We start from the raw sequence: 21,634 nt of genomic DNA, 5'->3' as shown, positions 1-21,634 counted from the left end.
ATGGAGTCTAGACCAAACCACAAAAAATGGCATGTGTGGGCTTGAGCTGTCCACATACTTCATGTAGGAAGGCCTACTATAGTAAATCAAGGAAATGAGAGCATGACACTCCAAATGGATGTTCTTTTAGCCAGCAAAATACTTCCTAAAACACTCTGAATCGAGGACAAATGTGAAAAAATGAAAAACAATATTCCAGCGCAGCAGCTTTAAGAAACAGCTGCAGCACAAGAAGTAAGTCACGGGCCATTAGCTGCCCTATAAATGTTACTATCACACGCCTTTTCAGTTGAACGAGGACTTATTGGAAGTCCTACAATCTCTCATGATGCAATTTGCACATGTAGATGTTCACCCTTCTGGCAACGATAAAACACATCTGAAGACTTCTTTTTTTTGTTTGTTTCATAAAATTCTATTGAGCATCTTTCTGATTGTGCCCGCCTGAGGGGGGCAGATGTATGAGCAGAGAGAGAAAAAACACATCAAGTGACTCAGCTCAGCCCACTAATCCTAATGTTGACACTGATGTTCTCTGTGCTGCGATGCCAGTTGGAAGTGGGAGTGTCACACACAAGAAGAATCGGCACGTAAATACCCAGGATGGCATAATGATTTAAATCCATCAAACACAGCAACTTTCATAGGGATAAACTGAATCAAAAGGACTATATTAATTATGCTTAACAAACATCTCTGAATAGATGAATCATGAGACTTTAACAAACTTTCAATTTATTAAAAACTAATCCCAGAAACGTGCTTCCAGAATACAACAGAGGTTTTATATAGTCAACTGAATGGTTTCGTTTCCTTGGTCTGGCCCCTCTGTGAATCACATTCATTTGTCCGCACTTGATAAATTATTCATCAGCCTTGCAGTGCAGACAGTAAACAGTGTGATCAAAACGAATCACCCTCGAGTTATTACTGCTCTGCAGAACGAGTTTTCATGCAAAAAGTCCTTAACTTAAAAACAGGCCCTGAAGGAAAACGACTTGTAGCCTAAATTATCAATTTCTACGGACTGCTGGGCCAAAACATTCTTTCTGCAGAGTATTTTTTGTTATTAACAATATGCAAAATTAAGGCAGAGCCACATAATCAATACTAACAACTCAAACTTGGCTAGGAGGGTCAGATACTTTTCTCAAATCTCAAACTCCCAAGTCCTGCAAATAATCATTTAAGTTATTTAGAACAGAAAAGCATCAATTGGCTTGTTTTAATCTGTATGTAGTCCACAAAACATACTTCTTTCTCTCTTCTGACTGTCTGTAAAGCATGTCCTTGATTCACAGTTGCACATGACATTATTCTTCTGGGACAGTCATTGTGATGAGAAGGAGGATATTTTTCACAGGTACTGTTGAATAAGAGCTGCAAATGAATCATCTCAAATCACAGCCAGTGATTATTTCGTCTGTTTGAAAAAGACATAAGTAAAACACAGCTCATATAATGATTTAATGAAGTATTAGCCTCTAATGATATGACCCAGTTTTACTCTGCGTTACTCTTTTCCAAAAAACCATCAGATCAGGCAGCGTTTTAAAACTTTTTTTTTACAATGTCTGACAAGATCTTTTGTGCCCTTTTTCTCTTATTTAGTCATTTTATTCTTGCTGTTTACCTTACCTTCTGTTCTGTTTCACTTTTGCTGTGGATGTCCTGTTTTCTAATCCTCCCATTTTGTCAACCACTCACTGTTTTTTGCAGGACTGAATCAATCAACAAAGTTTACTAAATTTCCAATGCTCCTTAAGCTTTGAACTGCTTGATTTTTATAGTTCCTTTAGTTCCCTTCATGCCTTACAAATATGTACTTTTTCAGCCTAATAATAAGTTATAGTGATGCTGAGATAAACTATCTGCCAAGCACAAAAAACACACATTTAATATATCTGCACAATAGCGAAATGACAGATTAATCTAAAACTAAGCACATCCAAATGTAGCATAAAAAAATGATGATATAAGCAGCGATAAAACTTACAGTAACCACATCTTGTTCCTCCCTCAAACACGAATCCGTTTGGTACAGGTCCATATCTGCGCAGGTCTGGAAGGTTCCAGTGGCCAATAATAACAGGGGGGACGTCCCGGGCGAGAGCCAGTAAGTTGTTGCACAAATGAAGAGTGGCAGGTCCGCTCTCTAACTTGGTCCCTGGTAAGACTGCAACACTGAATCTGTGAACTGAGAAAACAGAGAAAGTGCACTGAAGGAAGGCAAATGACAGAAATTAGGGCCTTAAAACTTTGAGCATAACTCAAGAACTCAGATTTTCCCATAAGTCTAAACATTCAATACAGCTTCAGTTTCAGCAGACAGATTTGCATCATACTCTCCAATACTGCCATACTACATGTACCCAAAGCATGTCTGACTCACTCACTGCAATGAAATGTGCAGAAATGAAAAGAAAAACCAAAAATCACAAAGTCTGGTAGATGTAGCATCAAATCTGTGTCAGAAATGAGTGAAAACATGATTTTGATGGTAGATTGAAATTTGTTTTCACAGCTGAGCCTGTAGATGTACGTGACTCACATGAAAAGAGACACATATCACATACACGTGGTCTAGAGCTGCAGCTATTGATTATTTTCATTACAGAATAACTTACTGATTATTTCTCAATTAATCATTTCATCATTTGGTCTCTAAAATGTCAGAAAACAGTCAAAAGTGCTTGTCACAATTTCCAAATGCCAAAGAAAACATGTTTAAATGTCTTGTTTTATGTGACCAACTGTCCAAAACCCAAACACATTCAATTTACAATCATGTTAAACAGAGAAAAGCCAACCAGAGAATGGGTTGTGTTAAATGATTAATTGATTACTAAAATAATCAACCAATCAAATTGGCTAATTGCATCAGCTCTAACATGGTCACATATGCACATATCTACACAAACCCATAGAGATATCCTTACTTGTACTTACATATACAAAAGCATACACATTCACAGTTCCATACACTCAGTAATAAGTGAGATATTTTATTCATGGCTGCAATAGCAGATGGGACAAAACTTGTCCTTTTCATCAACACACGTCATTACAGCATTAGAGTGAGCATCATTATGTCAGAGAGGACATTCTCTGTGAGTTTTGGGTTTCATTGTTATTGAATCAATCAGCTTGGTAGTAAAAAAAAACTCAGAATCCATTGAGATGATAGAAAAATAGAGTCCAGATGATTAAAAAGAGTCTGAGTTATACTTTACAAATAATGGAGCAGTCTGAGTCCTCAGACAATAATTACTTCCATGTGGTTTTGATTTCATTCATCAATAAAAGTTGGAAGAGCAGCTGCACACACAGAATGAAATCAGCAAGTTGGCTCAGATCTAAAGCCCAAAGCAATCAATCAAAAGCTTGTCATAAACATCTGTGTAAATGAGTCTGTGTATTATTGCTAATAAGAACCAAAAGAAGAAAACTGGATGTAAAATTAGACTGAAGTATGAGCACTAAATTTGTGTTTCTGCCTGCTTCGTTTGGCGCATGTCGAGTTCCTCTAACTGACCGATTCTGCGCTGAACAATCTCGGCCAGGTGAGACTGATGGGGGCGACGACGCGGAAATGTCGGCCAGCTGCATCACATCATCGCTCAGGTTAAGAAAGATTCATGTGGTGTCACACGTGGCAACAAAAGCTCATGCGCTCGGTGGCCCTCGGCCCACAAGCTGACAGGTGACATTTCTGCTGGTTTGGACACACTCCAGTCTGCGGCATTAAGACACACACACACACACGCACGCACGCACGCACACACACACACACACACACACACACACACACACACACACACACACACACACACACACTCATATCCAGCCCTCTCAACACACAGACACAGGTGCATCCTTACCAGCACACATAGATTTCACATGCACACACGACAGACTGGAAGGCCTTCAGGTCCCGTAACACTCATTAGTGAGCTGGACTGCAGCCACCAGCTGAGCAGCCTATTAGTAGCTCCTATTTGTTTCTCGCTTACATAACTTATATAAAATATAATACTTATATAAACCTGAGTCTATACCATTAGTCACGTTTTACACAATGAATGCGTCATTATATGATCTTTGTTCAGCTGTGAGTCGATGTTTGATTTTATGATATTTTTCTCAGATACAAGAAACTAACAATGAATTTTAAACGTTTTTTAACCACCATTCCTGACAAATACAGGTCTGCATGGTACATTCCTGCTAAAAGATCCTGCTGTGAATATGTTGAGCTTTGAAAGCACTCATGTTGCACGCCGAAGACGAAGAACAAAGGACGATTGGGTGTTGTAGTTTATTACAGGCGATGTTGGCAATTCTTAGCATCTAATGTGTCATGTCTAGAAAGTTGAAAATAGATTAAAACCTCCAGTTCCTCATCTGCACACTTCTGGAGGTCTACAGTAGTGATAAGTTAAGCTTGTACTTACATCAAAACATGTATTTTTTTACACTGGGATTATATTGTGAACATGGATGAGGTATTCTTTGCCGGTAGATGTTTTAATAGCAAACATGCATGTTGCTAACTTGTTTTTTGTTTCATTTCAATTGCAGATGATATTGAAGACCGACAGCATTTCAGAAAATCATTCATAACATTCAATGAAAACGTCCCATCTACTCGTTATGGAACCTTATAGGTACTTTTCTTGTTTTTCCAACTTTGTTCTGTTCTATGTCACCTTGTTTTAGAGTCAAATATTCGTGCCTTTGTTTTCTTCTTGCAGACATTAGGTCAATCAGTGGTGTAGACTTTTACTCATTTAAAAACCTCTTTGAACATTATCGCTGTTGCTGAGAGCAGTTCGTTTGTTTGTCTGATGCTGTTTTTATTGACTTGTGAACTCTGAAACTCTTACTCTAGAAAGGTGCAAACCTGTATCTAAAAATCACTTGTTCTGTGTAGGTTTGGCAGATTACAGGGCACTTTTCTCTGACGGCAACAACACCGAAACCTGCCAGCATGATGGATGAACTAATCCGCTTGTTGAGAATTGCTTTAACTATGGTGTAGCTTCTACAGCAAACAGGCACCTGAACAACAAAACACACAAGCAGCCAAAGCAGGAGTGTCGACAGGTCCCCCTCACCTTCTCCGAGGCTGTATCGCAGGCGGGCGTCCCACGCCAGCAGGGCCTCCTTGCTGTCGAAGCCCAGTAGAGCGGCCTGGTTCAGGCAGAGGATGGCCAGAGTAAAAGCCACACCCTCATACCACTGTCCTGTTTCCAAGCCGCAAATCTCCTCCAAGGTGACACTGGCCCTCTCCTTGTTGCCTTGGGCTTTGTCGGACTTGTCTTTAAAAACCAGTAGCACAAGGCAGTCTGAAGGATTCAAAGAGTTCACATGAGAAGCAAGTATGGGTCAGCACTTGTGAAAATGATGTGTGTGGAGTGGCAGCTGGAGGCCACACTGGGACTATAAAAGAGCTTTATTATTCATTGGAAAAACTATGAAAAAGACTTGCCTGAATATTTAAAACTGAGCGTAGACTTTATACAGTATCTGTACAGTCTTTCCACCATAAGACAAGATTTTTTATACACAGACATCAAACTACAGCATGTATGCTTCCTAACTATCATTAAACTGGTGTTAACATTAGCTTTCTAGCTGTACTAGTCATAGCAGTCCCTCAACAATGCAGTAACTAATTTATTTCCCACTTTTAACACTAATAAGATGCATTCTGACACACAGTAGCTGCTCTCGTGTCCTCTTGTCTTTTGGCACCTTCAAACAATCAAGTGTCAACTGACACAACAAGACTGTGTGCATCTCTCTCCTTCACACACACACACACACACATACACACACACACACACAAGCCTCTTGACACACATAACTGAGGCATGAGAACAGGCAGCTGTGATAACACCGGTGTCAAAGATCTGAAGAGGAGCATCACGCAACCTCGGTCTAACCTGTGGAGCATGTTGAGCCGTGCAGCACTAAGAAACTTTTGTGTGGCGTAGTGTAATGCAATATAGACACTTCATCACTCCGAATCCCAGTTGGTTAAACAAAAAGGACATAGGTAATTGATTAATTCCAGGGTTTAGACAACCTCAAAACCAGCATCAGGGAAGCTGAAGCCTCCTCTGCAACTAAATAATGAGTCCAAATTCACTATGAGCGCACGCATAGTGCATCTAAAAATACAGCGAGGCTCAGACTATCAGTCTTTAACACATTAAGTTTAGGGGCTATTGTATATATTTTTTTAATCTGTGACAAAACCCTGCATGCATGCAACTCAAGACTGTGAACACGTAGAAAAGATTCGCTGTTGAGGATGTCAGAATAACATTTGTGAACAAATTATATCGACTGTGAGGTTACACAAAGAAAAATAACAGCTTTTCTTAACCTCCGAGTACAGATTCAAAGCAGAAAACTGCGATACTGTGAAAGTTCCCACATTCCGTTTCACACCTAAGTTACAAATGAGCACACATTTAACTTACAAGCGTGAATTGTGGCTCTGCTTTTTTTTTTCTTTTACAGCCAAAAATCAAGGCCAAAATTTGCATTTAAATGTACTTTTTTTTTTCAAAAATTACTTCTTTCTGCTTCACAAAAGCACTTCTTTTCTTCTAAGAGTCTTTGTGTACTTTGTCTAAACAGTTTTTTCTACACATTCACCTACTACTTGCATGTCTTATGCAAGAGTTTTGTCACAGGTTTAACAGGGTCATTTACAACCATGGCTTTGGAAATCCTCTCTGAGCATTATTTCACAAGTTCTAAATCTTTTTAGCTATATTTGAACCCATTGACTGGGCCCAATTTCTGAATAAGAACATCAAACCAGGCTCTATTTAGACAAGAGGGTCCATGCAACTGGAAAACACACGCAGGGCAGCACCTGATATGTTCAAGTTGCTATCTTACTCTAATGTGACGCAGCTGAGGAGCGCATTGGTTTGTTTACGCACTGCGCAAAAGCTTCATATCCATTTGGATAAAGGTCGTAGTAAACAAAGTGGCGTGTGTGCAACTGAGCATCGGTTTTCCAGTAGACGTCGGTGTTTTTTGGGTTTTTTTTTTACCTGCTACAGGCGACGGCTTGCGAAGGACGAGCCATCTAGTTTTCCACTGTGGAAGAAAACAAAAAGTAGAGACAAACTTTTTTTTAAGCACAGCTGAAGTAACTTCTGTCATATCCGTCAGCATATTTAGTCAAGCTTAAACACCTTTTTTCCATCTCTGAGTCTGGCGTATCCCTCCACGACAACAGAATCCGTCATCTTCAGTCATGGTTCCTGACAGCTGCAGAGTCGCTGCCTGAATGAGGGGTCACTTTCAAAATAGCTGCTCTCTCTCTGTGCTTGAGGGGCGCAAAGTCGCCCCCCAGCAAGGCACATGGAAAATGGCATGGGCAGTGTTTGTCTGTGTGTGTCTGAACACAGCCGACCATGCTGCTGCCACCTGGGCTGGTTTACACCACCTGCTGCCATCAGGGAAGACTACTAGAGGAATCACATAAACCCCAAACCGTGAAAACTACATCTCATAATGGCTCCTGAATGTTTGATGTTGTTAACAAACACTTGCTATTAGGGCTTGGCCATATGGACAAAATCAAATATCACGATATTTTTGATCAAATACCTCGATATCGATATTGCAATAATATCGTAGGGATGACTTTATTGGTGCTTTCACAAAATATTTACACCATGACATTTTTGATAAATAATCATCAGTGATGTGGATATAATGACTGAATAAAGGCAAATACTGGGTAGAACAGTCATATCATACTACGATATCCAAAATCTAAGACGATATCTAGTCTCATATCACAACATCGATATAATATCAATATATTGTCCAGCCCTACTTGCTATAAAAATAGATGATTAAATGGAATTTGTAAAATATTAAATTAAAAACATTGAAAACATCAGGTGGTTGAAACCTGCTTCTTCATTTGGTCCATCGTGTGTACTTTTAAACTAGTTTCATGTAAAAAATAAATAGATAGATAGATAGGCAGAAAAAACAGAAAACATGGCATACAAACAAACAAATTCACCCTTTTATAATTATTTATTTCTCATTTTAAAAGATTTAATTTATATGAAATTGTACTGCACTGTGCTGAAATTTTTTTTTTAGTTTTAGTATGTGAGAAATGTATTTCTACTCCTAATGTTTATTTATTTATACATGTTGACAAAATAACCCTCAGCTCAACATCCACTTACTCGCTTGTTCTGGGGCTTTCGACCATACACCATGGTCTTCATCAGCACAAAGAGTTTGTCTGCCACGTCTAATTCGCATTGGCTTAAAACCAGAATCATGGAAGTTTTGAACATCTACTGTTTCATGACAACTGAGAAAACTCAGTCTCCTGATGAGGACCATGTGATATGGTTAAAAGCACCAGAACAAGCAAAGTAACTAGACCTTGAGTTGAGACTGTTTTTGCCAATGCATGGTTGTACAAATTCTAAATTTTAATGTTTAATCATTAGGTATTAACAATGTAACTTACATATGTATTTATTTATTATTTAATATTTGATGGTCATTATGTAATTATTATTTTTTGCTATTGTAATTGTTTACTGTCTTTTTGTGTTATTGTGTGTATTGTAATTTCTGTTCTTCACACAAATCTAACAAAGCTTTATCAATCAGTAAAAGTTTATTCAGTCACAAAATCTTTCACAGTTAAAATAGATAATTCATTTTCACAAGCATTCTATATAATAACATAGATACAATATAGTACAACATCCCATACATTAAACAAGGTTTATGTCCATTCATGAAGTCTTGGGTTTGCGTCTGATCACTGAATTGATCCAATCGATATAGTTCACCACTTTAGTGTAAACACCAGGTTTCCCAGAGCGGCCACAGCCCTCTCCCCAGCTGATGATCCCATACAGGAAGCTGACATCATTCCTCGCGCAGGCCAGAGGGCCCCCGGAGTCACCCTGGGGAAACACAAACACACATATAAACATTCGTGCACGGATCAAAGCGGAGGCGCACAAACAGCTGAGTCACACACTTCAAACCTAATATATTTCTAAAAATTGCACTCTACCCTAAGATAAACAGTTAACTGTGACATTTTCGTTTAAAAGGAAGTTTAAATATTTTACACAGCAGGTTGAGTGGGTAGCCTGGCGCTGCAAACTTCAGATCCTCACTGACTTCACTCAGGGGAATCCCTACTGCCATTTTAAGTGCCGTCCCACACTGATACCTCGAGTTAACTTTCTGATATCAACCCTTGCAGAGGCGAGGGAGGAGATAAACAACTATGAAGGTTTTAAGAATCTACTTAAGTCAGAATTTCCAACAGGGCAGAGCAACGAAAGAGTCAAAAAAGGTGTATTTTTCTGTGTTCTGTCCTCTGTAATGTAAGATGTGTAATAGCAGGAGCAAAACCTGAAATTAAAACAATGTGACAATGCAGAAAAAATAAGTATCCCATAGCCTGCAGTGTTGGATTTATTCATCGCCGTCTGTCTCGAAACGCTTTCTTACCTGGCATGCGTCGACGCACCCGTTGAGCCCCGCACAGATCATGTCAGCGGTGACATGGTTGCCGTAGACTTCAGGCTTCCTACAAGAGTCGTGAGGAATCAGTCTCACTCCACCCTCTTGCAGAGTGGAGTAGCCGTCTGCCTCTGTCAAATAAAGACAAAATAATCCATTACCTTACAAAAAAAGTGGATCCTTGTTAACCTGAGCAGGGTCATAGCCAGGATTTTAGAAGTACTGCTGTCATGAAATGCACATACTTCACATAAATCACAGTCTACATTTGCAATATTTTTTGCAGGTACAGACTTCACTGATTGCTTTTGATTGGAAAGAGCTACAGATGTTTTCCAGCGACTGATTTACACATCACAGAAGTCTTCACAGGCTGTGACATTTTGAACGTTTTAATGGTGCAACCTGAGCTCGTAAATCACTGCTTTTAAAACTACCGAGACCTTTGGGATGACAAAATTAGTGATGTATTCACAAATAGCTGGTGCCAAATTACGTTTCTAACACTTAAAGGTGCCCTGCGGAGGTTTCTTGTTTCTATGTGTGTTGAATGTGTTTCCTTCCTTATAAAACATTTGGAAAGCCAGTTTTATGAGGAACATTGGTTAAATCCAAAGAAAGTGGAGACTCACTTGTAAAAACATCACTTCGCAATGCAGCTAGTGTCCAAAAATGATACATGTTACCGTTAAATGCATTGAAAATGTTGACAAAACTTCTGTCAAAGTGCTAAAGAGCAAAACAAACGCCGGTTCTGCTCTGAGAAATTCATTCATTCATATCAAACAAAGCATCTGTGATCAGTGTCAACGTATGAATGTAGATAGCTGTTATCATATCATCATAATGACGCAGATTTGCCTCATCACTCACTCTCGTGCATGTGTCCCCAGCCGCTGATAGTGCAACAGTAGTCGTCAGGGAACGTCATGTCTTTGTCTGGGAGACAGATGGGTCTGATAAACGGGGTTCTCTTCACACACTTCCCGTCTTGCTTCTTCAGTTTGATCAGGACTGAAGAAACAGAGATGCCACGTTAGAAAACAAGCACGCAAACAATAAAGCAAGTGGTAGACTTGAAGACTCCGATACCCTATGAAACTTCCACACCCTCCGGTCAATGTGTGTGTGTGTGTGTGTGTGTGTGTGTGTGTGTGTGTTCATGAGGGGGAGCACACGGACACAGCTGTTCAGTGACGCACAGCTGTGCAAGCATACTGGGGTATTAAATGAGTTTGTGCGTTTCTGAACGGGGATGGGAGGTCCTCTAGTTTATGTGAGTCACCGGTGTGTGTGTGTGTGTGAGTGTGTGTTTGAGTATGCATTTAATGATTACCAATGTCATGTAGTGTTGGGTTAAACACTGAGAACTGTTTTGGAAAGATGTACTTCTCCACTCCGAACGTCCTGGTGTTGGGACTGGTGGTGTTGAAATTCTGCTGGCCGAGCACCACGCGAAGCTGCGACTTCAGGGGGCTGCAGGGAGACATATTGTTATCTATCATACTGTAGATAGTGCAACACTTTGTTATCTCAACAACTACTGGCTGGATTTCCTTGAAATTCACTGTGAATGATTCACTGTGAGTCCCAAGAGGATGTATCCTCTTGGGACTTTTCTTTTAGCGTCACCATTAGCCTAAAATTTCCAAGTTTGCACAGGAAATATTCAAATCTAAAAGGCAGACTGACATAAAAGTAGTCCAGTATATTCTTGCTCCCCAGGGGATGAACCCTTTCTATTTTGGACCTGATTTTAATGATCTCTTGGCTCTTCCACTAGCTTAACTCTACACTTTTAGCTTCACTTCTAATAATAAAGGCTCTAATAATAGCTAAGTCCCCAGCATGTTGTTCATTATGCCCAACGCTTTTGTATTGTGCAGTGTAAAGACTCTTGTTATGCTTTAATTAGTTTAATAAAATCCCAGCTGGTACCAAAACCCAGTTCAACAGAGACACTGGCAGGCTTGCAGATATAGTATATAATATACTGTATGAGATGTTCTGTCAATAAAAGGTCTTTTTGCACTTTCATTCGTCCAATTAAATGATTTAATGCTTACAAAAAAATCTATCTTTGAACTTGAACAATGACAGCAGATTCCTGTTTGCTGACATCACAGGGAATGTGTGTATGCATTTTCCTGCGTGTAAACAGCATCTGTGCATGAGACGTTTTTAGGTTTTCCTCGAACTGGATGCTTGTCTAAATATAGTGTGTTCATAAAGCTGTGATGCTGCAGGGTCAGAGTCTTTAAATCGCACGCCTTTTGAGTTGTGACCTCTATGTTACCGGCGACGGTCAGAAAAACAGTTCTGAGAAAATAACGCTCCCCTCTGAACCATGAATGATCTGTTTCTGAAGGATTCTGAAGGATTCAAACGAAACGCTTTGAACCTTTCATACACAGGTTGAAAAGGTTTCCCAAGGACTTTTCACTGACAAGGTTTCAGAGGCACTTGATGACATTTTGCGAAGAGAAAAAAAAACATTTTGTACATTATGTTGACTCATAAAGGCTCCCTGCAGTGACATAAATATAAATATCACCATCCACTGTGACTGAAGTGCACTCGTGACATACTTGCGGAAGAAGCAGTGCGCTGCAGAGACGACCCAGCATGAGGAAACCAGGGTGCCAGCGCAGAAGTCTGACTGTCCGATGTAAATGGCCGCCATCCAGGGGTGAGTACCTGGCAGGGCGGAGCTTCCGCCCATAATCCGCCCCCTGGCGGTCGATAACCTCTTCTTGTGCTTTTTCCCACACACAGGCTTCTTGGCCGGCTTGGGGGGCTTCGGTTTTTTAATGCCGGGCCAGACGTTGATCTGAATTATCCTTTGAGAAGCTACATGAAGAAACAAGTTGAAGCACATGATTATTGAAGTCTCTGCTGATGTTAAACTACAACAAACTACCATAAACCAGTCTAACAGCTAGAATATTTTGCTAACAGGCATCCTAAAAATACCTCTTCTGATTATTTCCGATTTTGCAGCTGACTGATTCTCCCCTGGAAGAAGCAAAAAAAGCTTTTGTATAGGATGATAATGTTAGAGTGACAAAGCATCCTCCTGCTGCAAATCATATGTTGCGGAGGGCTCAGCAGATGGAAAGAGCTTGTGGATTCTGTGCATACCGCTGGCATCACGACAGAAGGCCAACTGTGCCAAATCCCACTCACCACATAAACATCGGGCTTCACCTGACATGACATGTTGATTCAGGGTGAGTCATTCTCTTTTTTTTCCCCTCCTTATCTCATCAAGCCCTTTTTTTTTCTCTCTCTCTCTTTAAAAAAAATCTCTGCGCTGATCCAGTCGACTTGGCTGGATTCAACGTTTCAGAGCAGCGTGACTCAGCAAAGATTAGCTGTTCTTCGCACTCTTTTTTTTTTTTTTTTTAATCACAAACATTGGATTTCTAATTAAAAATGGAATCATTTAATGAGGTGTTTTGATTTTTTTTCTCTCAGATGAGAAGTGTCGCTGAATGTGCCATTTAATCAAGGCTGTGAAAACGGAGATTAACTTTTTATTTTTTAGTATGATGAGATGAATGTTCAAAGAGGCGTCTATGATAAGGACAGCTAAATAAATATGCCATCCTTGACAAGCTATGTAAGAGGGAAATGTCGCTTTTTGGTTTTAACCTACCAAAAACAGTAAATTAACAACATTTATCATTAATAAAGCCCAACAGTGAATAGACAGAACAGGGTTAATAATGCAGGAATGGTAAGACTCAAGCAAAATCAAGCTCTCTTGCATATATGTCTAGCCAAACTACCAATTATATGACGCTTTAACCATCTTATTACAGATGCAATTAAGTTCTGCAACACCCTGTGATTCCTAATCTGTCCTGACCAAATATTTCAACATACGTAAGCCTAAAAAATCACTGTCCCGCTGACAAAAAAAAACAAAAAAAAAAACTCCAATCCTGTGCCTCATTTACTCACACACAGCCATCACACAGGAGGGGATGTCACAGTACTCCCAGGAGATGGCGCCGTCATTTAGTGTGTAGCACCACGGCTTCTTGTCCCCGTCTGGGTTTCTGCACGCACAGAAACACAGCGGACAGAGTGTGTGTCGGTATGCCGTCATTGTTTTCAACACATTACTCAGTGCAACATGTGTACAATCAGCCACACAGTCAACAGACAACTATGGTAAATATTTTACTGTCACCTATAAGATGATAGTGATTTTAAAGCTGCAATAAGCAACTTTTTCCCAGCAATAAGTTCACATGATCCGTCAGAGCGTGAGGCACTCTGTTAGTCTGAACATAATCCAAATGTTTGCTTGAAATGTTTGGGACATTTTGGGTCACGTACAATTTTCTGTTAGCGTGCCATATGCTGCTGGGTAGTCATAGCAACAGCAACTGAGGAAAGCAGTAAGAAACAGAAAAAGAGCGAATGTACAGGAGATAAGACCTTTTTTTTATCGCAGACAGGCTGCATTCACCGTGTGCTTTTTTTTTTTATGCTTGTGGTGGTTTTATGGTTGCTGGTTGCCACTGAATAGATGTCATTTGAGGGCTCATCCACATGAGTGACAAGTGCTGGCACATGAACTGCACAGATAAGGGGTAGGACTAGCAGACTGCTTTGCTAGCTCAGGGTTAAAAAAAAGTTGGTTATTGCAGCTTCAAGGACGAATTTATGGGGAAAAGTGTAAGGAAATCTGGCCTCACAGATAAGCCAGTTAGTACTGGCAACCATCTTTAAGAATTAGGTTTGTTTGCCAGTCTGAGAAACAATTTTACATTTCACTGAATCTCATCGGAGCTCTGCAGGAATTTGTCACACAAAGCGACAAGTTTCAACATACAGTAAATTCGTTTTATCATTAAAAGTAGCTTCCATTTATCATGATGCTTTCAGAAATCTACAGTAGCAGCTAATTCAGAGGATGTCTCAACACACACACACACACCTGCAGTAGGCGTGCTCCCCGAGGCCCCTGAGGGGCGAGGCAACCACCGTGCCGATATGGAGCTCGTCATACAGCAGGTCCGAGTTCCACGGCAGACACCGGGCGCCAGACACCGTAGTGCCCACCACCCCTCTGTAACCTGTGCCCCTGCTGTTATAGCACTCTGTCTCTGGCTCTGCACACACACACACACACACACACACACACACACACACACACACAAACCACAGGCAGAAACACATCTCAGTCGTGCCAACTTTAAACCTGCAGTGCAACACAGGTGATGTAAACAGTTTAAATGCAATCACACAGTTTCCAAATGCGGGTGAGGAACTGTGTGATGGCAGATCTTCGATTTGGAATCAGTCAGAACAAGTCTTTTAAAAAAAAGAAATCTCTCTGTGTACATAACAACAACAGTTACAACCACTGAGTACGAGTGTAGCAGCTTGCTCATGTCTTCACCTGCTACTGTTAATCAAGCCATTATCACACCCACATGCATGAACACGCAAACTATAAAGGACAAATACACAGAAGGGCACGCATGAACAATGTCACTCGTCAGCCTGATAAAAACACATAAGATATGCTGTAATGACGCAGCCTTCAGTTAAATGTTAAAGCCATTATTTCCTGCTAAATTTGATGATACTGATGATATTTAGTCACAGCAGATCATGCATCTCTATTGCACTGTCAGTCTCGCTTTTGCTCACCAAAGCTACAGTGCGGTCCGCTGTAGCCACGTCTGCAGCTACACACTTCTTTGCGGGTGGCTACGATCAGTCGACACGTTCCGTCGTTCTGACAAGGGTTCGAACGGCAGGCTGCACACACGAAGGCACAAAATGTCACATATTAACACCATCAATCATATCTCAGCAATAACTTTGACTTCTAGCAGAAGATGTTAACGTTCTGGATACATTTTCCTGTGCGTCCAACGTTCACTGTTTCTTTGCAGATGATTCACAGTTGTTAGTTTTATGAACCTCTCAGTACATACATGCTGTTATCAATGAATTAATTGCAGCCTCAGCAGATTCATATGAACTTTATCACACAGTAGTTCTGTTTCAGTTTTGGTTTACATCACTATCATCAACCTTGTTTCCAGATAGAGCTGCAACGATTAGTCAATTAATCGATTCGTCTGCACTTAGTTTGCTGGTTGCAGCTTCTTGAATGTGAAGATTTGAAGCTTTTCTGTGTTATACATGACAGTAAACTGAATATCTTTCAATTTTCGGGTTATTGAGATAAAATGAACATTTGAGGACGTCACCATAAGCTCTAAAACATTATATTGTATATTTTATAGGCAAAAGGATTAATCAAGGGAATAGATTAACCAATAATGAAAATAAACCTTAGCCCTGTTGGAGAATTTAGCAGCTAAAGAGACAGATATTTCCCTCAGGGGTTGGTGGGGACATAAATAGAGCGAAAAGGAGAGTGAATATTGGATTTACATTCACCCTGTGGACTCCAAATAAATGCTAATCTTGCTCCACGTTTGCTCGATGTGTAAATAAGTGAGTTTGCTAACAAAACCACCATATCAGCTTTATAAGATAATAATATGTCAGTGTTTTACTGTGTCCCCAAAGGGCAAAAAAATCAATTAGTGGGGTCTTTTTGAAAGCACAGAACAAATTGGTCCTATGCTGTAATGTACACACAGTATATGTGACCCTGAGTAATCTCCTGAGATCCATTGCAACATCTGTGAAATATGCTGGAGAATAGTGTTCCCACATCTGCGCATCTGAGGTCATCTGAAAAGCACATTCAAGCCTGTTTAACAAAAGGATTTTTTTTTCACATGACCACTGTAAGATAAGCTCTAACCATCATGAGAAAAAAAAAAAAAAAAGCGGTTTCGGCTCAGGAAGCATGGAATCAGTTAAATGTCCATGAACATCCCCCTTTTGAGATGAAAGCACCTTATGGACCCATGGGGTGTGTCCTAAAACACCATTCTTGAGTCACAGTGAGTCATATAATCTGTCTTTTCTTCCATGGCAAGGTTACTCTTGTAGCTATGGAGCTGTGATCAAAGGAAGGGTAGGGCTTGCCTTTCATATCTTTTGCTGTGAGGTGATTTTGGAAAGGGAAAAAAAAGCTTTTTTTTCCAGACTGAGAGGAGACCTGATACTTGTATTTGGTGTGATAAGTACAAAAAAAAAGTTTGTTAAACAAGAAAACCTAAAGCGATCTTTGCCTCAACTGTACTGTTCTCCATCTTTAGTCAATGTTTAAGGTATAAATGATGCATAAAAATGCACAATGTCTCCTGGAAACGTAGCTAATTAGTAACTAAAAGTAAAGAAAGTTCAGTTCAGTTTGAGAATTTGTGTAAGGGCGTATTGTTTTGAGTTACTATGAGCACATCACCTTATTGGGTTCCACTATCATCAGTCCAACAAAAGCAAACTACAGATTTAAAACAAGTTAGAGCAGAACAACAGCAGCTGAAAGCATGTCTTACTCGTGTAGCGAACTCTTTCACACTTGATTTCCCCCGCCACACATGTGCACTGTTCCACATTACGGAGATGAATTCGTCCCCAAGACTCCCCAATGTCATAATAGCGCAGGTGTATGGTTTCATAGCACTTCTCTGAAAAGCAGACACAAGACATAAAAGGCGATAGGTTGAAATGCGAGAGGGGATAGAAGCGTTTAATGGAGCGTAACAGGGCAAAGTTGAAGGGATGAGCTGAAAAAGATGCATTCAAAGTGCATCCACTTTTTTTTTTTAATGTGTGTGTTTTTGCTTTAATTGTGTCTGTATTGTGGTTAGCAGTCAAAAATCTTCAAATACCAAGTAAAACCCATCTGCAAATGACTCATAACTGACTCATATCTTGTCTCTGAAACTAAAGTTGAAGAGAATAAAATATATATAATATATATTTTTTAAAAAAAGAGAATTACAAGAATAATTAAAATAACGTCCATGTATCCTCAATTATTTTACAATGCATGTCAACTGAAATTAACCTTTAAAACATGCATCTATAGGCACTTTTCATCATTTTTTTTGGCATAATAATCTTAACTCAAGGTCCAATTACTAGCTTTTTCCACAGCTTTCAAACACATTTCATGGTCTTCATCAGCAGATGGAATTTGCTCCAGTGTCAAACTTCCATCACATGATATAAAAGGGGGTAATTTTTAATCTGTTTCTGGTGCTCACTCACACCAAATTCAACTGAACCGATTCCATAACAACTGGGCGCACGCCATCCACTGATGAAGACCATGAGATGTGTTTGAAAGCTCAGCAAAAAGCTGCACTGACAGGCACAATGAGATAATGATGGCACACCAAATGAAAGGATTCATGTTTACTGTGATAGATACTTTTGGCAATTAAATACATTTTTATATAATTCTTATTGTCAAAAATCTCATGAAAACCACAAACAAATTGATCCCATTACCAAGTCGTCATCAATGACAAAAACATATGAATGTAGTGTATCAATTAAATTATTGGTTTCACTTTTTTTTCATGGGATTTGTTGGCAATACGAAATAGCCTTATAACTCTGTCACATTTGTTTTTAATACCGTATTTTTCTTGAATGTACAGAAAGAAAAACAGAAGATCATTTTAAACAACTATAATAATCATCACCAAGTCTACTTACTCTGCTCACACAGCCTCCCAGAGAAGCTCTCGGGACAGGAGCACTCGAACGAGCGTCTGTGCGGGATCAGCTTGCAGACGCCTCCATTCTGACACGGATTCACCTGACACACGTCAGCTGTGACTCGTCGTGACATGTGGACGAAAACTGGAACGCAGCAACGAGAAAAGAAAAAAACAAAAGACAGAGTTTAAACAGAAGCAAAATGCAATACTTCATATAATAATCCCACTTAAGTACATTTGAAATTAATGTGTGTTTGTCAAACTAACCATATGGTTGAGTTTTCTCTGGTGCACAGAAGCCCCACAGCCGGTCCCGGTCAAAATTATGCGTAAGAGAGCAGCTACGACAGAGGGAATAATTATAATACAGTCATTAATAAGTCACCCAGATTACAACATGAAGACACTTTTATAATGACGCATTAGGTTAGGCAATATGACAATAATCAAGACATTTGATCTCTTTGACATCTTTGGGTTTTTAACATTGTGGGAAATGTTGCGTAAAACTGCTTTATGGCAACATTGGGCAGCCAGTTTGATTCTAAAGGAGGGAAGAAGAAAAACTCTCCCAACAATAATCAACCAACTCTGTCAATTATCCACTAATTTAATCAAAGTCACATCAGCATACCTGCACACTGCTCATAGCAACTGCTGTTCATAATAGCAAATCCATCTCAGCACTGAGCACATCACAAAATATTGCAGTAACATTATGTGTATTTGTTGGGTTGTATATAATTGGATTCATGTTGCTCCAACTTGCTGGCACCCACCCTTCCTGTCTCCAGTCCAAGGAATGATGACTGGAAAGCCCTTCAAACGTGTTTTTTTTTTTTTTTTCAAAGAAGATTAAATTAACAGCAATAAAAAAAAAATGATGGTTTTATTGTGACAGCTGTTTATACTCCCTTAGGATAAACGGCATGAAGTAATAAACCTGCTGTAAACTACAACTTTGGTTAGACTTTAACGGGAATTTTCAACATTTTATCTCATGTCACCTTTTAAAAACAAACATGATTTTCTTTATGTGACACACAAATCTCTACAAGACCCTCCAGCGATTATAGCAGTGGGGGGAATTTATTAAAGCCAACTAGCTCATTACCTCATTAGAATTTGCATTATGTTTCCCCATGACACTGTTGCATAAATCCCTCATCACTGAGAGCTGTAATTAGCTATGACTACACAATTACATGCCACATGAGTGTCATTACTGCCTGTGACATATAATGGAAAATACCAGTGTTTGATGTTCATATGAAGTCATGTCACGGTGTGCGGTTTGAGTGTGTGTCTGAACAAAAACCAAAATATGACGAGGCAGCATTTCTACCTGAAATGTTTGAGTTGTCTCTCTGTCTAATTCGAGTGTGTGGTAACTTTTGTGCGATTACACACACACACACACACACACACACACACACACACACACACACACACACACACACACACACACACATTAGTGACTGTTTGTGTAACCAAGACAGCAGGATCCAGTCTAGCTGGCTAATGAGGAGGACTCACAAAGGTCTTGAAGAGAGGATGGTGATGCAGCGGTGATGAATCCTTCCTCCCAGACGAAATGGGAATTTACATTCTTTGCCCGTTGTAGTGAAAACTGGCAGCAGAGCAAAGAAGGGGAAAAAAAGCAGTTTGTTTGTGACTTTTACTGAAGACAAACAGGCAAAAACACACAAAGACACAAATCAGAAAAGTGTCCGAAACATTTGTGCAGCTTCCTCCACTGACATCTTTTGACTTCCATCTGATTGTAAGACAGTAAATCCCGGAGCTAAATCATTTCTGTCATGACAGGTTACACACCAAACAAGCCTTAGCTCACACATGTTTTAACATTTCCTATGTTGCACCAACAACTTTCTCAGTTTCTGCAGCTGAATATATATCAGATTCACTGCCAGTTCAATGTGAACCCCCCTCCCTCCCCTCTCTTTTTTTCCTTTTAAATTAAACACAGGACTTCTTGGAGGTGAAGTAAAAACCTACCTTTCCGGCTCTCCCTGTATGGCTCTTTGGAGATGGCTGCTTCATATCCAGACACTTCAATGCGCTGAAATCAAGGAAGAGGAGTTATTTCACTGCGTTTTCGCTTATAACGCACGCAAAATGGATTTAAAATAAAAACAAATTTAAAAAAAAAAGACGCACAGAGGTGAGTAGGATGTTTAAAACTTACCGCCCATGCACTGAAAACACAAGGTAGAAAGAGTAGTATAATGTATGCCATGATGAAAGTTTGCATCGTTTGGGTCCCTGGTGTCCGGAGAGGCTTATTTCCTGAAGAGTGTCTGTGTGCCTGTCACGTTATATCTGTCAGTTTCAGAGCCCTCAGCCTGCTTTTGGTCATAGGAAACGTGGGAAACCCTGCAAGTAGTATCCTGTTCCTCACAATTTCAAGCTGTATTGAGTAAACCCGTTGCGTCATTAGGCTTGTCTATCTCTGAGGCATCCTATATCCCCGACTGGTGTTCCCTCAACAGCCTCTCTGCAGACGCCCACGGTTTAACATTGCAAGTTATAGACAGACACAGAAGAGTCCAAAACTTTCCACAGGCGGAGGCGGGGGTCCGAGGTCAGCTGGGGTCCCCTTTCCAGCAGCCTCCTTACTTTTTGCCTGGGTCGCCTGATATTAAATTTTTTTTTTAAAGCCGTAATGTCGACTTTTTCTACGTTAATACATTTTATTCTTGTTTATGCTGTGATGTCTGGTTGTTCTGCAGTGTTTTAATTGTTAATAAATATTCCCGAATGAACAATATCTCATTTAGACGGTTCCTGTCGGTGCTTAATTGCAGGTCAATGTTCAATTAACAGCCAGTTAACAACAGCAGCCCCGTTGTGACGTCACGGGGCTAAATGGATAATAAGGGTTTAGCATATTAAGATATTTTGGATGAGAAACAGGCCAGAAAGTAAAAATTAAGGATTTTTTTTCCCCAGCGGCGTGGCTCTAACCATTAAGCAAGTTATTTTAACAGAAACATTAGGACACAATAGTAACAATATGAAAGAAAATTAACTTCAACTCTTATGGAAAGCAATATAACCCTGGTTCCAGATCTCTCATTGCTGCCCACATCTAATTACAATTTAGTCAGCGATTCAAAGTGATTTCAGTCCAATAATCTAGGCTATAACTTCATAATAAGCTCATAATTAATTCCACAGAGAGTGACGTTTTATGTCATTTTTAATCAAACCAATATTTTAGTTATTAGCTTAATTAATGCTAACAGGATAAACATTTGTATTACCAATAATAGCATAGCTACCTGTCAAAGGATGTGAACCAGACATACACCAAGTGTTGTTAGTTGAACTTTAAAAACTCTCAACAGGTTAAAGGGTCACTCATGCAGTAACACTACTGTACTTATGACTATAGTCACTGTAAACCCTTTACACCCTGAGGGTGTCTCTGTTTGAGGTAA

The 21,634-nt window shown here is 39.8% G+C and overlaps 2 protein-coding genes and 1 long non-coding RNA gene across 8 annotated transcripts in view; 1 reads left to right on the top strand and 2 right to left on the bottom strand.

The window, feature by feature from the left end:
* Positions 1-7,769, bottom strand: part of LOC137174345 (protein Dok-7-like) — a 38,869-nt gene extending 31,100 nt beyond the window's left edge. For 3 of the 4 annotated variants that reach the window (XM_067579573.1, XM_067579575.1, XM_067579576.1), the window contains exons 1-4: positions 7,221-7,769; positions 7,077-7,122; positions 5,118-5,348; positions 1,997-2,197 (exon numbers count right to left, since the gene is read on the bottom strand). In XM_067579573.1, the coding sequence (XP_067435674.1) occupies positions 1,997-2,197; positions 5,118-5,348; positions 7,077-7,122; positions 7,221-7,274 (532 nt within the window). In that variant the 5' untranslated portion in view covers positions 7,275-7,769. The remainder of the gene's footprint in view (positions 1-1,996; positions 2,198-5,117; positions 5,349-7,076; positions 7,123-7,220) is intronic. The other variant, XM_067579577.1, reaches the window with a different exon arrangement.
* LOC137174347 (uncharacterized) lies at positions 3,153-5,211 on the top strand. Its single transcript, XR_010925345.1, has 3 exons — positions 3,153-3,703; positions 4,582-4,667; positions 4,934-5,211. It is a non-coding gene; the product is annotated as an uncharacterized lncRNA (long non-coding RNA).
* Positions 7,770-8,664: 895 nt separating the features above from the next.
* Positions 8,665-20,990, bottom strand: LOC137175242 (hepatocyte growth factor activator). Of its 3 annotated transcripts, XM_067580987.1 has the most exons (15): positions 20,380-20,990; positions 20,190-20,253; positions 19,707-19,800; positions 18,438-18,511; positions 18,166-18,312; positions 16,995-17,126; positions 15,220-15,330; positions 14,501-14,675; positions 13,516-13,613; positions 12,523-12,564; positions 12,138-12,399; positions 10,886-11,025; positions 10,423-10,563; positions 9,538-9,680; positions 8,665-8,978 (listed from the first exon to the last, which is right to left on the bottom strand). In XM_067580987.1, the coding sequence occupies exons 1-15, from the start codon at positions 20,443-20,445 to the stop codon at positions 8,805-8,807; spliced, it is 1,863 nt and encodes a 620-aa protein (XP_067437088.1). In that variant the 5' UTR covers positions 20,446-20,990; the 3' UTR covers positions 8,665-8,804. The 3 variants fall into 3 exon arrangements, with proteins under 3 accessions (XP_067437088.1, XP_067437089.1, XP_067437091.1); XM_067580988.1 differs by lacking the exon at positions 12,523-12,564 and having other exon boundaries at positions 20,380-20,988; XM_067580990.1 differs by lacking the exons at positions 12,523-12,564; positions 13,516-13,613; positions 14,501-14,675 and having other exon boundaries at positions 20,380-20,987.
* Positions 20,991-21,634: the final 644 nt, after the last annotated feature.

The sequence above is a fragment of the Thunnus thynnus genome, chromosome 22, assembly GCF_963924715.1.
Source record: "Thunnus thynnus chromosome 22, fThuThy2.1, whole genome shotgun sequence".
In the NCBI taxonomy this organism is placed as follows: domain Eukaryota; kingdom Metazoa; phylum Chordata; class Actinopteri; order Scombriformes; family Scombridae; genus Thunnus; species Thunnus thynnus.
This window is presented reverse-complemented; position numbering and strand designations above follow the sequence as displayed.